The sequence below is a fragment of the Rhincodon typus genome, chromosome 29, assembly GCF_021869965.1.
Source record: "Rhincodon typus isolate 14 chromosome 29, sRhiTyp1.1, whole genome shotgun sequence".
NCBI lineage: Eukaryota > Metazoa > Chordata > Chondrichthyes > Orectolobiformes > Rhincodontidae > Rhincodon > Rhincodon typus.
This window is the reverse complement of record NC_063360.1, coordinates 9,884,075-9,902,069: the sequence shown is the minus strand read 5'-3', so window position 1 is coordinate 9,902,069 and position 17,995 is coordinate 9,884,075. Positions and strand designations below refer to the sequence as shown.

Below are 17,995 nucleotides of genomic sequence, written 5' to 3'. Positions count from 1 at the left end.
CCGAAGTCTGGAGGTATTGATGGAAGAAGTTATCTTTTTTCATTCTTTTGTAATTCATTTTGCTCTGCAGGTTGGCCAAAGCAGAAAAGGAAAAGAAGAAAGAAGAAAAGTTGCAAGCTAGGAAACTAGAAAAGAAAAAAGGTATATATCTCATAAAAACTGAAAGAACTGCAGATGCTGTAAATCAGGAACAAAAACAGAAGTTGCTGGAAAAGCTCAGCAGGGCTGGCAGTATCTGTGAAGAAAAAATCAGAGTTAATGTTTCGGGTCCGGTGACCCTTCCTCGGAACTGGGTATATACTTCATTGGATTTAATTCAGTTTAAACATGCATCGTAGCCTGGAGTACTGTATGCAGTTCTGGTCACCACATTATAAGGAAGATCTGTTTACACTAAAGAGTAGGCAGAAAAGATTTGCCAGGATGCTGTCTGTGCTGGAGGATCTAAGCTATGTGAGAAGATTGGATAGACTAGGTTTGTATTCCTTGGAGCAGTGAAAGTTGAATGGTGTAAAATTGAAGGGAATAATTGGAATGGATAGGAAGGCACTTCTTCCGTTATTAGATCGGTTAGTAACCAGAAAGCGTAAATTTTACGTTAGAGGTAGAAGGCTAAAGCGGTTTGGGGAGATATATTTTCACCCAGAGGGTGATGGAAATCTGAAACTCATTGCCTGAAAGGGTGGCTCAGTTAGAAACTTGCCATGTTTAAGCAATATTTAGATATTTGTTTGCATTGCCGTAGCCTCTAGGACTATGTGCCAAGAGCTGGAAAATAGGATTAGTATAGTCAGTGCTTTGACTGGATGAACACACTGGGCTATAAATATGAGTCTGTGAGCCTAGAGAATTTTATAAGCTAGATTTTGCCATTAGCTTGAAGTGACCATGCTCCCATGTGGTCTAAAATGAAAATGCTAGCAATTTAGCGAGAGAATTAATGATCTCTCATGCATGGATTTAACTTTGGCTAATGTTAGTTTAATCATGGCAGCAGCAAATGGGGATCGTTGACATCCTGGAACAGTAGTGTTTTAAGCATGCTAAGCAACTAATGTTGAAGCATTCTCGCAGTTAGCGGCCAGGAAGTAACCAGCAGATTTTATGATACTCTTTCTATAATTTTACAGCAAGATAAAAATTGAGGTGTACACAGGGTATTGATGCAAGCTGCAATATCATTAGGTTTTAAAAAAAATTAATGTATTTTTATAAAGTCTGACAATTTTAGCTTGGATTGGTCATTATTTTTTGATGGAATATCATATCCAGAGAATCTGTGAATCTGAGATTTTGCAATTGCACAAGATCCTTTTTTTGTAGCTGGCAGCAGTTTGATCTCAATATACCAAACTCATCTTACTCTCTTAAAGTCACCAGAGCATTAACTGATGGAGTAAATCTCTTGACTGTAATGAAGATGTTAAAAATGTGCCACTTTTAAAGACTTAAACAATTGGTAGAGACTGAGCTGATTATTTGTTTGACCTGCATAAAAGCTTATTGTGGAAGATGCAACATATTTCTGATGACACTTCTTTAACAGAGATGACAGCAGAGCAGAAGCTTCAGAAGATACACACGGATATTAAACATGCTTTGAAAGTTGACAGCCCTGTGAGTATCAGTAAAGTTTTGCATTGAAAAATCAGGCTTTGTATCTCTATTGAGCTGATGCAAAATTTGTATAGGGTTTAAATAACTTTTATTTCAATTGCAAATGCTGAAATGATTCTAACCAGTTCAAAGTTGAAGTCAGTTCATGTAAAGTTTTCCTTTTTTCATCTAATAGTACAATTTTAATTAAAAATCTAATTTATTTATAGCTTGGACATATGGTATTTACATTTTTGTATTTATTTATATAAAGTCAGATTAGGAAAAATAAATCCTATTTTAATACCAAAGCCAAGGATACCTAGTTGATCAGAGATCCAGACCAGATATATGTGTCAGTCTGTATAAGTGAGACCCCTAATAGTCCTAAAGCAGACCCCACCATCCCTTACATAGAAGGTGTAAGCACCCAATTACCAAACGTCTTACTTGGATAATTTTGACTATTTAAACTTGGATGAATCTCAGATTATCTGTATTAACATCTTCTGTGAAGGGTAAATACAATTAAACTGGAGTTAAATCCACAACATACGACGTTCGGGAATGTGAAAATTATATTTAAAAATATCTCTGTACCAATCCAAGATGTTATTTCTCAAGTGCCAGATCATTTTGAAAAAATTAGTTTGTGTGTAATGCTGAATGGTTTTATTCCTGTGACCCAAGTAAGGGATAGAGTGGGTGGTAGGAATCTTGCAGGAAAATTGTACCTACAGTCCTGGTAGTAAGAGTCAGAGGTTTTTACTTCATGCCATGTTAAGTAAAGCACTATATGGGACAGTATATGGCAGTATAAGTTGAAGGAAGTAGATAAGAAAAGGAGGGCTTTCATTCTGGATCTAGACTCTGAAAATATTTAGCCCACTACATCAAGATAGTGTGAACTTCCTGTTCGGAGGAATATTGACAAAATAATTTCAAAGTAATTGTAGTAAAATGAATCAGTTTATTGTTTTGTAATTGACCTTTCCGGCTGTGCAGTTGACTTTGAGGGTCGTTTTGATGCTGTGATAATGTCACTAATATTCCAGCCAATTGTTCAGTTTGGGAGATTGGGTTCAAATCCCACCATGGTGAAATTTGAACTCTTTAAAAATCTGAAATTAAAAAATAATCTAATGATGACCATGTAACTGCTGTCAATTGTCATAAATACCCATCTGGTTCAACAATGTCCTTTTAAGGGAGGAAATCTGCTATCCTTACTTGGTCTGGCCTACTTGTGACTCTAGATCCATGGCTATGTGGTTGACTCTTAACTGCCCTCTGAAATGACCAGGCAAGCTATTCGGTTCGAGGATAATTAGGATGCGCAATAAATGGTGGTTCAGCCAGCAGCACCTATGTCCCAGATTTTTTTTTTAAAGTTGCCTTCTAGAAGATTGAGCGATATATACAAGGTTACAGTATCTGATTCACATTCTTTATGATCAGGACTTTACATGTTTGTTGCTCCTTGCAGAAAAGAAACCCAAAATTTGTAACTCTCAAATGCAAGTAAGTTCCTGATTTGGCAATACAAGAAATGTAGCTCAGTATTGCCACCATTCTTCCTTACAATTAATATCAGTCACTTTATTAATCTCAAGAGTCAAAATTAGCTGGGGAGTAGCTTTGAGACTGCATAGGTGAAACACAATATCAATTGTTACTATTGTTATCCGTTGTTGCGTGAAGAGAAAGCTATTATTTTCTCTGTTGAGAACGAGAAAGTAGAACAAGTGACTTCTCTATTGGGTGAAATATTTGGGTATTCAAACCATTCAGATACAATGTTCATAGAAAATCACTGGATGGCACCATTGCTCTGGTTTTGTATTTAAGAGTTACTGGTATAGTAAGTAGTTATTTATATCATACAATTACTTTTGCTAGATACAGCAATGTGAGAAAAAGATCTGGATGAGAAATATCAAGGAAGCCAGACAATCTTTAAAGTTAGGGATGCATAGCTGCTGATAATATTTGGGTAAGAACAAAAGCTGATTATAAATATGGTCTGGAAAGAAAGGTTCTGAAATAATCTGAGATTTTAAACTTGAGGTAGATTGGACAAATCAAATTGCACGGGTAACCTGGAAAAGATCCTGAACATAAAGTGTGATTGTAACCTGGTAGAATTTCACATTCAGTTTGAGTGTGAGAAATTTGCGCTTAAAATAAGTGTCTTCAGTAAATCAGTTAAAGGGGTATGAAGACAGAATTGGCTAAAGTAAGATGGGAAAATGGGTTTAAAGTTAAGTTAGCATAGGAATCATAGATATTTAAGGAATTATTTCGAACTCTCAAAAACATGACAAAGAGGATGTCTCATCTTGTGGGGAATCTAGAACTAGAGGGCACAGCTTGAAAATGAAGAGTTTCTAAATTAAGACGAGATGAGGAATCTCTTCTGAGGGTCATTCGTTTTTGCAATTGTCTTCCACAGAGTTGTGGACGCCAGATCATGGAATGTATTCAAGGTTGAATTGAACAGATTTTTGATTGACAAATGAGTTGGGGGCTATGAGAGACAAATGAAAAAGTGGTCTCATGACCGCAATCAGATGGTCTTGTAGAAAGGGAAAGCAGGGTCAATGAACCAAATGATTTATTCTGGCTTCCGTTTTTTTAAAAATGTTCCCAGAGAAGGGGGATACAGAGTCTGATGAAAAGTAATTGTTTGTTTAGCTATCAATGTACAGAAGCCAGAGTGCTATCAACTGCTTTAACTCTTTAATTGCTTTTTTATTTTAAGGATGTAAAGAAATGTGTGGAGGTACTGGAAGAACTGCGAACATTGCAAGTCACTACACAACTTTTGCAGAAACATTGTGATCTGGTTGCAACATTGAAAAAGGTATGTTTGTTGTCCTGAATTTCTGTTGATGTCCTTGGCATTTCATTCTTCTATTTTAGGTCTGTCTTTATCATTGTTTGTGGCATGAGTTTATTCATTTGTGGGTTAAATTATTTGAAAACATTGTCTAAGTATTTTCATATAACTTATTTTGGTTCTTATTTCCATGATATATACACTTAATTAAAAATATTTTAATTCTGCGTAACTTTAATATTTCAACAGTGGTGGGCTATATTCATAGAGTCATTAGAGTTGTACAGCATGAGAACAGACCCTTTGGTCCAACTCATCCATTCGGACCAGATATCCTAATGTACTTTAGTTTCATTTGCCAGTATTTGGCCCATATCCCTCTCAGCCTTTCCTATCTGTCTACCCATTCAGATGCCTTTTAAATGTTGTAATTGTACCAGCCTCCACCACTTTCTCTGGCAGCTCATTGTGTGAAAAAGTTGCCCTTTGGCCCCTTTTAATTCTTTCACCTTCAACCTATGCCTTCTAGTTTTGGACTCCGCTACCCTGGGGAAAAGACCTTGGCTATTCACCCTATCTATGCCTCTCATGATTTTATAAACTTCTCTTTAATTTTAATTTTTCTGTTGCTATACTGACCTCCAAGATGCAGTGAGTTCAGATCCTATGAGTGGCTGTGAAGCTGAGCAGGAACACTGCTGGTGAGCTCTTCAGTTCAGAAAAAGAGTCAAATTAGACTCTGTTAGTTCTCTTTCTCTTTCCAGAGATGCTGCCAGATCTCCTGAGTTTTACCAGCATTCTGTGTTTGTTTCAGATTTCCAGCGTCTATTGTATTTTGTTTTTAGTGGTAGTTGGTGAACTACTAACACAAAAATGTCCGCAACACTAACTGATATTTAGGACGGTCTGATTTTGGACGTTTACCTCAAATACGGAATAAGATGCTGATGCAGGTAGTACTAAAGATTGTACTATGACTGTTTGTTTGTTTTCTTCTAAATCCAAGTTGTGGGTTTTCAAGTAAAACAGTGGTCCTTTCTGGTAGGAAGAATGAAGAATAAACATAAAAACATACACGTCATGGTTTCAGTTTTAATTTTTTGAATAAAGGAGTGTTATAGAATTTATCAGTAAGTAGAGAGGCAAAGTACAAGGTGAAGAGAAGTCTGGTGTAGAATGGCATCAGCATATATAGTATCACGCTGTGGACTGTTCCTACTTTTAGATTTAATTAAACACACAGAATAACATTTAAATGAAAACACACTGCTGCACTACGTGTTAGTGGTGAAGGATGTGAATGTTAAAGGTAGTGCATGGGCCAATTAAATAGAATTATTTGATCCGAATGGTGTTGGAGCTGCACCCCTACAGACAAATCAAACATATCTCATCACATTCCTGACATTTGTCTTCTAGACAGTGGATAGGCACTGGGGACATGGGACGTAAATTATTCAGAGCAGAACCTGTGGCCTCATATGTATTACCAGTCCAGTTTAGCTTCTGGCCAGTGGTAACCCCCTTATTGCCTCCTTCCAGTGGCTGAAGAGCTGCTCCTAGAGTCACAAAGCAGAATCCATCCATCAAGAGACAAAGTGGGCATGATCTTGATACCAAGACAAGTCCAAGAAAAGTGCAGGGAGCTGCAACAACCTCTACGTGACCTTCCTTGACCCCACAAAAGCTTTCAGGAGGTACAATGTTGCACCGTCCTCAAATTGTTTGCTCACAAAAATTTGTCACTATCCTCTGCCTGATGCCAATGGAACCAACTTGAGTCATGCAAAGCCATGTTGTCATATCAATGCCCTCCTCTGTTCGCTATTTAACTATTTAACACTATTTAAAAGGGTAACCACACACTGCAGCAACATGGAACTACGCCAAGAGGAGGAGGAATACCTCTTCCAAGTGTTCAAGAATAATTAATATCCAAAGAACTGGGTCAGAAGATGCCTACACGAACGGCATCAGAAAGATTCTACACGCCCCGACACAATCATCACACTACCCTACATCAGGAACACGTCAGAACTCACCACGAGACTTCTACGACCGCTGGGCATCAGAGTGCCACACAAACCCACATCAACCTACGACAAGTGCTCAACCGAACTAAAGACCCACTCCCCGGCATGGACAGGACCAATGTCATCTACAAGATCTCCTGCAGAGACTGCGAGAAACACTACATCGGACAAACAGGAAGGAAACTAACAACGAGAGTACGTGAACACCAACTGGCTACAAAAAGACACGACCAATACTCACTCATCTCAATCCACATGGACAAGGAGAACCACGACTTCGACTGGGACAGGCTGGGCAGAGACAAGCACGAGAATTCCTGGAAGCATGGCACTTCACGAAGCAGGCTATTAATAAACACATTGAACTCGACCCCATATACATTCCACTACAGTGGAAACCCGGAAGTGAGGCAATCCATCGCAATCGACCCCAGAGTTTAAAAACCAGGTGGGAAAACACACCGACCCTTCATCAGAGGCTGCACTGAGGATGTTACCCAGCACAGTAACGAAATGTCTGTGGAACAACAAACCAGCTCGGCGAGCCAACCAACCTCAACACCCACAACCCGAGCTACAGATCTACTCCAAAACCTTAGAGAGTTAGAGAAAATTACAGAACTAAGGTGGAATCAAGCCATGGAGAGATTTATAAATGCAGCGAAAAATGGAAATATAATGTGTTAAAAGAGCCAGAATATGTCAAGGATGATAGGGTGATGGATTATTGGGGCAGAATATGTTTTGAACAAGTTAAGAATTTGTAGAGGATGGAAGGGTATCAAGGGGCTCAATGTAATAGTCAAGTCTGTAAGTTACAATGCATGAGTTTCAGCCATAGTAGCTAAGGTAGAAGTCAAGGTTGATACTTGCAAAGGTGGAAGTAATGGTTTGAAAAGGATATCATGTGAAAGATTTAGTATCCAGTATGACACCAAGATTACAGATGCGCTTATTAAACACCACAAGATTGCCATCTCAGTGCTAAACAAGATAACATTCCAATAACTCTTATAGCCGTTGTGTTTGTTTCTTTGTATTCCTTAAATCATTTTGGAACCTGTATTCGCCTGAACTTAGATTCATATAATTCAGCGTGGAAACATGCCCTTCGGCCCATTATGTCTATGTTGACCAACAAACACTAAACTACAGTCCCGAGGAAGGGTCACAGGACCCGAATCATTAACTGTGATTCTTTTCTTCACAGAAGCTGCCAGACCTGCTGAGCTTTTCCAGCAACTTCTGTTTTTGTACTAAACTATACTGATTCCATTTACCTGCACTTGATCCATAACCTACTGTGCTTTGGCATTTTAACTAATCATCCCGATGTTTTTTTAAATGTTACGAGAGTATCTGTCTCCAGCACCCTTTCCAGTAGCACATTCCATGTATCTACTGCTGTCTGAGTGAAAAAATTCCCTCTGATCTGCTCAAAACCACTTGCTCCTCACCTTTAAACTAATGCCTTCTGATCTTTAGATGTATCGGCCACGGGAAGAGATTCTCGTGATCTACTGTCTGAACCTCTCAGAACATTGTATACATCAATCAGGACCCCCGCCAAAAATAAACAAACTCCTCTGCTCAAGGTAAAACAACCCTAGCCCTATTCAGTCTCTGCTCACCAGGCAACATCCTGGTGAATCTCCTCTGCATCCTCTCCAGTGCAACCATGTCCTTCCATGATTAGTGTGGCAAACAGAACTGCACACAGTATTCCATCTATGGCCTAACTAATGTTTTATAAAATTGTAACAAGACTTCGATGCTCTTGTATACTGTGCCCCGGCTAATGAAGGCAAGCGTCCCGTTTGCCTTCACCATCTTGTCTATCTGTGCTGACACCTTCGCCCTAGGAACCAGTCATTCATTGTGACTGGCCTTCCCTTATTAGACCTCCCAAAATGCATCCCCTCAGCCTTATTGGAATTCAACTCAATTTATCAACTGATCAATTTCAGTCTGTAGCCTGAAACCATTTTCCTTAGTTTCAACAACATCACCAATTTTTGTGTAATCTACAAATTTGCTAATACCTTTTAAATTTTCACATCCAAGTCATTAACTTAAATAACAAATAGCAAGGGTCCCATCACCGAGCCCTGTGGTACAACGCTGGTTACAGGCTTCCAATTACAAAAATGGCCCTTCACCATCACTGTTTGCCTTCTATAAATATGTCAGTTTTGGATCCAGTTTGCCAGCTTGCTTTGGATCCCATGGGTTCTTATCTTCTCAACTAGCCTTCCATGTGAGACCTTGTCAAAGATATTACTGAACTATATCTTTTTGAAATTCCAAACTGAGTCCCTCCAACTCCGAGCTAATATTCTTGTAAGCAGACATTGAGAATTTCTGGATTTGAATAATAAATAATCACATTCAAAAATAACTGACCGTTTCATCAGTTGTTTACACAACTATCAACATTTGTATTGAGTTAAGCTTCAGATAAGGTTTGACTTTTCTTTCAAAACCCCTTTTAAGTGAATTAAAGACCTATACCAAGATAAAGCAAGAAATGTTTTCTTCACTTTTGTCCACAGTCTGTCTTCCTGATTTCATCTAAGCTGTTTGAAGCTGAGACACATCTCAAACGGAAGTTGACAGAACTGGAACGTGTTGTCCTGCATTTTTCCCAACCTGGATCAGTGATAACTCTGAGACAAACCTGAGAAATATGTGAAATGTTCTCGGTGTGTAAGACCACTCTAACTCATTTTGTTGATCATGGTTTCTAGATACGCCGCTATAAAGCTAGTCAAGAAGTTATGGCAAAAGCAAGTGAGATCTACAGTCATTTGAAGTCCATGTTTGTGGGAGGAGACGATTCTGGCAACAGTACACTGAAGAAGACTCATTCTGACCAGGAGCAACAGAAAAATAACCAAGCCAAAGAGGAGAAAGAAGCTGAGAACAACATGAAGGAAAATCAGGATTCAGGTGAGCACCATGTAGGTGGGATACTGTGCTGAGTACTATGCTGTCTGTTAGCCATCAACACTTTTCCTTTCTGTAACGATGTATATATCCCTGTATATGGCAACTATCATGAGATGATAATTCTTGTTAAAAGCTTCATATAAATACATATAACAGAATGGGATTACCCAAATCCCTTAACTTGAGATTCATAATGTTCTTATTTCAGCATGGAATGCAGCTCATTTTGAATGCCATTTTAAAAAGTTCATATTGCTCCCTGATGGTTTAATTTAAACACCTATTCTTTGTTGTGTGCTGGGACTCACAGATAAATGTCCTATGCTTGAGTGTTCAATGCTTGCTCACAGGGGAATGCAAAGGACATGAGAGCACTTGGGCTAGACAGGGAGAAAATGATAATTGTCCAAAGCTTGTGTAGTATGGTGATTCTGTGTATGTGCTTATTTATGAGAACAGATCAGGCTCAACTTTGTTAGCCACAGTCATTTATTCTGACAGCTGTTCATTCTTGACAAAAATTCCTCATATATGGAGACCCCAATTATTGTACTAATCCCTGAGCTGGGTTAGATTTTAGAAATGTGGTCTAGAGTTGACCTGTTCTGTTTTCCCTAATAAACTATCTGTAGTTTCTTGTACTGCAGTAAATGGAGAGACAGCATCTCAGAAAAATGAAATACTTCCAGAGAACCAAGAACATGATCAGTCACGAGGAGAAAGGGAGAAGAATAATGAGGAAACGTTGTTTGGCAAACAGAATAGGTGAGTAAGGTGCACACGCATCAAGTAATTCATGTACGCCATTAATGTTGCACTATGTCTGAACAATTAGCAGTTCCGGATCATGCTTTGTTTTGTTGGTAGGCTTCAAACCTTTTGTTGAATGTTTGTTTGTTTATTCAAGTCTTAATTGTGTGTTTGAACCTGTAATCTAGTAATTATAGTCACTACTGTACGGCAGAGAAATGTAGCAGCCAATTTGCTCAGAACATTGTCCCACAGTTAAGAACAAGATTATTTGAGAAATTAATGTTGACCAGGACATTGCTGTTAAGAGTGTTACTGGATCTTTGGCACTTAAGCACTCTACTTAAATTCTCACCTCAAAGGCAGCATGTCCAACAGTGTTATCATCTAAAAGATGTACTGTAGAAATTCATCAAAGATTTTCAACAGCACATTCCAAACCCACGACCACTTACATCTAGAAGGACAAAGGCAAAAGATACATGGGAAACCACCAACTGCAATTTCTCCTCCAAGCCACTCACCATCCAGACTTGGAAGTATTTTGCCATTCCTTTGCTGTCTCTGGGTCAAATCCAAGAGTTCCGCACCCAGATGTGATCCTTGGCCAAAATATTTGACCACCCTAACTTTTCTGAGGCACCCTCTGTGCAATAGAAGTTATCAGATCTCCAAAGCACAAGTTTTCTCTGAGAATTAGTTTTATCATTAAAATGTGTTTATTATTTTTGTTCTCTTATTGCTTGCAAAAATTTGTAGTCACTAATTCAGTTTGCAAGAAACACAAAGGAAAGGGAAAACAACATTTATACTATATAAGAGAGTGGTAACTGGCTAGCAAGTGGACTCTGATAAAGGCATTGCTGTGGAGATTGCACCGGTTGCTGATTGACAGTTAATTGCCAAGCTTTGCTTACATTTTAAATAAGGCACTGATTCATTAAAGCTTTGTTCTATGAAATGAACCAGAGACTGGCTATCACCTATTTTGTTGCATTAAAACTTCAGTGTCTGTCTGTGTCCTTCTAGTCTCTAAAGAACATGATCTTGTGTATATTAACTTAAGTGTGTAATGTATTAATATAGGTAAGTGTGCCAGGTTACAAGTCTACTTAACAATGTATTTCTTCTCCTACTCTGGCTTGGCAGTTAACTGTCAGTCATCAATAACTAGTTTAGTAGAAATGTTGCCATTGAGCCAGAGTCCACTTGCTAACCAATCATCAATCTCCCCTCAGACAGTATAAATAATATGCTTTCTTTGATTTTTTTTTTGTGAATTTCCCTGATGAGTGCAAGACAGAAGGATTTGACAATGTGCCCTTTATTCGGCAGTACTCCAGTTCTATACTGCCAAATGGCTATTTTATTTAATTTGAAACTCGCTACTCATGCTCAACAACAATTATTCTGCCAACATTTATATCTAATAATACATTATTTCCCTGCTTCTTTCAAAGCACATCTCTTAAAAAATGTCTTCAATTACACAAATGCTGACACTGAAGTACTGTTTCATGTCACCATAAGTGTCTCAACAAAGTTATGTCAGATGATTGAAAGATTTGCTTCCTACTGCTGCAGTTAGTCATATGACCAGAATTCATTTGTTCCCGCCATGAGCATATTTATTTCAAATTTGATTGAGACATTTTGAAGTGCTTCCTTGTGAATTATCCACAGAATGCAGTGACCTATTTAGATGGGCAAATTCACTCACCGATGTAGTTATTTCTTTTTGCTAGTAAGTTAATTTATAGATATGATTTGTTCTACATTCTGAATCTTGTCTTATCATTTCTGTTGTAGTGCTCCATTCAAATCTGCCATGCTTCAGTCAGATGATCAACACGCCACTGACACAGAACCCGTTCCAATGGAGATGGAGTCAGCTAATGAGAACTGAGGCTTTGAGCCATAATGGACCATGGGACACGTTTTAAAATCTGGGTTGCTTTCAAAGAAGAACATTTGTCACTTGAATCGTCCTAGAAACTAGTAAAGACTGGTTTGTTGTCTGCCCACGTGAAGAAGCTGAAAGAGGTCGCTTACTTTGCAGAACTGTATTTCTTCATTTTGTTGCAAAGAGAAAACAAAAACATTGGTCTGCACGTTTAAAGCATCTGTTTTTCTTACCTTGAGCAAACGAAGTGAATGTGGCACAAAGTGCAGAAATGGCTGTCTTTTGGTGGATTAAATCTATCACCAAAAGTTTCCTCAGGGTTCTCCCAACTAACAGAAATCCTGGATAGACACAAGTAGGTTTTTTTGCTGAAGGTATAACGGCCAATCGGGAGAACACCCAAGGATATTAATTTCAGATACTTTACTTAATTTCAGAGTGGTTTTTTTGACTGTTTGTGAAATTATTCATTTAAAGTTTTTGTCAATCTGAATTGTATTCTCCACAATGGTTTTGCTCACAGAATTAGACAAAGGAAGTGTGTTTTTCTTTTTAACCTCTTCCAGCTGCAGTGGTCCATTACACGACTTCCCTAAACTGCTAATTTCTCAGCCCCTACCTACCTTTTTTTAAAAGGAAGAACTGATTATGTAGAGATTTCAGTTCTGTCACTGTAAAGTACAACTTTGTTACCAGTACCAATTAATAAAGTGGGGGTTTTTATATGATGTTGATACTGATGTTGTGAGCTCTCTTAGGCTCCTTTGTTAAAAGTAGATGCAAGAGAGTTGCACTGCAGGAGAGACCTGTAACTACTTACAGATGTTAATACTCTGAATGTCTTCCTGTCTCATTCCTTCTAAGCTCCAAATATGGCATTCTACAAACTCTTCACACACACTATATTGGAAGTCAAGCTTTGCCACATAATTTCCTACACTAATTCTTTTACACGACCTCAAAACTGTGGAACTCCTTATTGTCCTTTGTCTTCCCATCCTGCTATAACCTCAAGACTGAGACACCATTGTGATATTGCCTAACCTCTGTCTTGATAGACCTCCTCTTCACTTTTTGTCTTAACTGTGGTGGTCTGCACTGTGAGACTTGACCTCTGGCTTTTGTTTGTTAATAATTTAAAGAAAAGAAAATCAATTCTGTTGTAAAAGAACTCCAAGGAAAAATGGCCTTTAGCAGGTTAATCTAGAAAGTTTTAAAATGCAAGCTTTTATATATTAAAAAAAAAATTGTGTGGAGTCTTTTTTTTTTGTTGTTTTGTTTTATGCTAGGTATGAAAGAATAGTGAATATGACATCAATCTGACCATTGAGAAAATTTCAACAGACTGTTAACTTTATTCTTGGTGAAGACATTTTAAAACTATACTAGAGGTACTGAAATGTATATTCTTGACATTTTAGCTTAGTAGCTGAGTTCATACACAAATAACATTGAAAATTAATGTATGTTACTGCAGCTGAGAAAGAGACTGGAAAACAAATCGCACTATTTGTTTTTTAACCTCATCTGAACAAGTTCCTGCCCATAATGGAATCTCTTCACAACATAAACCACATGTAAACATTTTGAAGTAGGCAAAAATAATTGATTGTTCAGGGCACACAACTCATGATCTGTACTTTGAGCATTATTTTCAGCTGACAGGCTCCCATAACTGCATAATGGCTCTTAAAAGATGTGGAAATTGTTAGAAATTTGCAATCACTTTTGATGTGATAGACATGCATATTTTTGAAGTTGTAAACAATGCCTAAGCTCCTCTGGGGAGTTTGGCAATTAAAGGTGGTCTGTACAGGAAGGACACTTCACACTGCTGTGCACCATTGACTATGTGAGCTGGGGTTTCTTTGGGAGTACTAGAATTGGCTTTGCTGCCTTAGCTTTAGAAGAAGTTGGGGAGGAGCATTTCAGCCATTTACAGCTGGTGAAAAGTTGGTGGGGATGGGCTAGCTTTTATACCTTCTGTGTGCTTTCTGCTGTGATCCATATCTAGACTTAAAGCACAATTCTGTATAGCAGCAGGTTTCTGCTTAAATGAAGAAAACAATAATTGGCTTTTGCAATATGGTTTTGTTACATTTTGAATTAGAATATCACCACTTTTTTAAAATATCTAGACATTTTCGACATGCCTTTAATATTAGAATACAAGTAATCACATTTCAGACTGATAGAATACAAACCTGAAAAAGAGAAGTAGTCACGCTCTAGGAATATGGTTGGAAGGGTGAAGAAAACAGAGGCATGTACAAAGTTTTGTAGGTTTCATTATTTGTTTGAAAAATAGACAATACTAATTACATCAACAGCATATCAAACTTTTTAGGTAATAGATCAGTTTGGATCTAGAGAAAAACATAAGAAATTGAAGCAGGGTAAGTCATTTGAGCCTGATCCACTAGTCAATAAGGTGGTGGTGCTGTGATTTTGGCCTCAACTCCACTTTTCTGACCATTTCCATAAATCCTGACTCCTCCGACACAAGTCTGTCCAACTTGGCCATGAATATATTCAGTGATTCAAGCTCCATAATTCTGTGATAAAGAATTCCAAAGATCCACTAATTTCTGCATTGAAATTTTCTCCTCTTCCCAGTCTTGAATTGGCAACCACGTATTCTGAAACTGTGTCCTAATTCTAGACTTCCCTACCCCTACAGAGACAATGTTTGTGACTTTTATATTGTTACTCTGACTCAGAATCTTTACTGTTTCAATAAAATCACTTTTTTCTCATTCTTAAGTCCAATGACAATAACCCAACTTGCTGAGCACTTCCTCATAAAACAATCCTTAGGAGTCAAAACTAATTGACCTTCTCTGAACCGCTTCAAATACAAGTATATTCTTCCCTGAGTAAAGAGAACAAAAAAAATCTGCAGGGTACACTAGAGGTGGTTTGACTAATACCTTGTATAGTTGTGGCAGTATTTTCCTACTTTTGAGCTCCTTTCCCTTTTGAAAAGCTAGAATTCCATCTGCCTTCCAAATTACTTTATTCTTCATTACACATTAATTTTGTTTCATTTACAAGGACATCTAGATTCCTGTGTACTGCAGCATTCTGTAGTGTCTCAGCTTCAGTAATATTTGCTTTGCTATTCTCCCTGCTAAAGTGGATAATCTCATACTTTCTTAGAGTTACTATTTGTTTTTGCCAACTCACTTCGCCTATCTCATACCAGGTTGTAGATTTTTTGTGACCTCTTGCACCTTGCTTTCAATCTTTATACTATCAGCAAATTTACATTTACTTTAATTACTGTCCTTCATACTCAATACTTGTAGATAATCGTACTGTCTGCTTTTACCTTTCGTGCTAGTTTACCCTAATTTAGTTCCTTCGCCTCTATTCTCCCTATTCCCTCCCAATTGCTCATTTCTAAAAATTTCCAAAGCTTTTAGCCTATCACTAAGAATTGTACTTTTTCTTTTAATTTGATACCATTCTTAACCATCTTAATTAAGAGTCTTTCTCGGTGAGATACGTCTTCGTTGAAAATAATGTATTATCTCTTTGAATGTGTGGTGTCACTTACTTACTTACCATTTTTAATCTGCTCTCTCAGTACATTGTAACCATCTCTATCTCCATGCCGTTTATAATTGCTTTTATGTAACATTAAGACTGCCCTCAATCAGAATGTGAAGTTCATATTTTGCTCGCTGTATGGATTGGTAACTTTCAAAGAGCAAAATTTCTCTGTGGCCAATTAACGTTAAAGACATTTCAATAAGGTGAAATTAGCAGCCTAGTGAATCACAGATATGAGTACACCAAACTGAAAAGGTCATTCCTGGCAAGTTCTTGACATAACCATAAACCTCATGCTTCTTCTTTAGATTACATACACCACACTCTCTGTATACAAGATCTTGACTTCAAAGTCCAAGTGTCCTTCCAGCTTGAACAGAATCTCTTCTTCATAAAACCATGAGAAATCGGAACAGGAGTAGACTCTGAATACTCCACCCTTCAACAGGATTATGGCTGATCTGGCATTCCTCACATCCACTTTCCTACCTTTTCCCCATAAGCCCTGATTTCCCCTACTGATCAAGAGTCTATCAGCCTTAAATATGCAAAAGCCTTCTGCCCCCATCCCTCTGTGTCCAGGAATTCCAGACTCTCAACCATCTGAGAGAAGAAATTCCTCCTCATCTCAGTCTTAAGTTAGTGTCCCTTAATTCTGAGACTGCTGTCTCATGAGGGAAGACGTCCTCTCAGAATTTACCCTGTCAAACCCTCTGAAGAATCATATATGGTTAAATGTATTCACCTCATTCCTCTGAACTGCAATACGTAGAATCCCAATCTGTTTAACCTTTGTTAATAAAATAATCCCTCCAACCTAGTGAACCTTCTCTGAACTGCCCCTAATGCAATAATATCTTCAATAAGGGGACCAAAACTACTCTCAGTACTTCAGATGTGGTCTTCTAGCACTGTACAGTTGTAGTAAGACTTACATATTCTCATACTCTAACCTCCTTGAAATAAGGGCCAACATTCGATTAGCCTTCCTGATCACGTGCTGTACCTGTGTGCTGGCTTTCTGTGTATCATGTACAAGTACCCCCTGCCACACAAGTCCATTTGTGTTGCCATTTTCAGCAATTTTTCTCTGTTTATATACCGTTCTTTCCTTCTCCCTTCCAAAATGAACAACTTCACATTTTCCCACATTACATCCTGTTTGCCAACTTTGGTTTCCAGCTAACCTAACAATATATTTCTGTTAACAGTTTGTATCCCTTGCACAGCCTTCCTTTCCACCAATTTTTGTGTCATCTATAGGTTAGGCTGCAGTACATATACAGGGAACAGTTGCGGTCCTAAAACTGGTCTGAGTTCACCAACCTGAAAAAACAACCCCTTACCCCCAAAGGTTTTGGTGGAAAAGAATCACAACAGACCTTGCTATGACACAGAAGGAAAGGAAGGGGTTAACTACCAAATGCAGGGTTGAAGATGACAACCCATTTTTGAGCAAGCTTTAAGTGTCCTTTTAAGACAAATCCTCTTTGCTCACCCCTTTGAGCATAACCAAATGGACTTCCCTTTGTAATGTAATCTAATGATTCTGGGCTTTTCACTCCTCACAATCCTTGTTTCCTCAAACACGAGTTCTGACTTCCTCAACCCTGTACTTGGTGGTTAACACGTAAGCAGTCCTCCTGCCTAGTGTAGCAGTAAGTTGTGGTGGAAACAAACCACAGTCTTTGGATCTGAATAACACCGGGAGTATTTCTAGCAGCATTAAAACCAATTGCTTTCTCCTTTGTGTCCAGGTGTTAAAGTTGAGTCACTTTCCCCACGGCATCCAGGTCACTTGGGCTTGTCTGGGCTGCTCTTGTAGGATACCCCATCCCCTTTACCACACCATTCCATTTGCTTTCAGTTAAAGGAGACAGTTTAAAACGTATCATTTTGTAAGTTACAGCAGTCATAACAATATTATGATCTTCCTCAAAGAATCTTTTACTATGAGTGTACTGATAGTGACCTCTAACACAAACAACAATAACATACTAATAATTGGTAACAACTGATTGGGTTCTTTATTGAGCAATATTGTTATGACCAGATGGGGAGGAGAAAATTGATTTCCCTGTTTTCAATCTCCTTGGTTGACTACAAGAAAGAATTCATGTTCTTTTTATCATGCAGTTAGATGACACTTCAATTAAACCACAGTTTGCTAGTTCAAAAATGATGGAACAGATTACAGAGAATTTTTTAAAGTAATAGAAAAATGAATTGTATTCTTATTTTCCTGAGAAAACAATAAACTGACATCAAATACACATATAAAGCTTAAAAAGGGGAGATCAAGAATATAGTTTAAAAATATTCTTACTTGTATCAAAAATTGCAGGTATATTGGAGTTCTTGATAAATGGA

General features: G+C 38.0%; 1 protein-coding gene across 2 annotated transcripts in view; it reads left to right on the top strand.

Moving 5' to 3' along the window:
* Positions 1–13,326, top strand: part of hdgfl2 (HDGF like 2) — a 53,083-nt gene extending 39,757 nt beyond the window's left edge. For both annotated transcript variants that reach the window (XM_048614159.1, XM_048614158.1), the window contains exons 11-16: positions 71–141; positions 1,547–1,617; positions 4,358–4,459; positions 9,216–9,417; positions 10,065–10,182; positions 11,977–13,326. In XM_048614159.1, the coding sequence (XP_048470116.1) occupies positions 71–141; positions 1,547–1,617; positions 4,358–4,459; positions 9,216–9,417; positions 10,065–10,182; positions 11,977–12,073 (661 nt within the window). In that variant the 3' untranslated portion in view covers positions 12,074–13,326. The remainder of the gene's footprint in view (positions 1–70; positions 142–1,546; positions 1,618–4,357; positions 4,460–9,215; positions 9,418–10,064; positions 10,183–11,976) is intronic.
* The last annotated feature ends 4,669 nt before the right edge of the window (positions 13,327–17,995 follow it).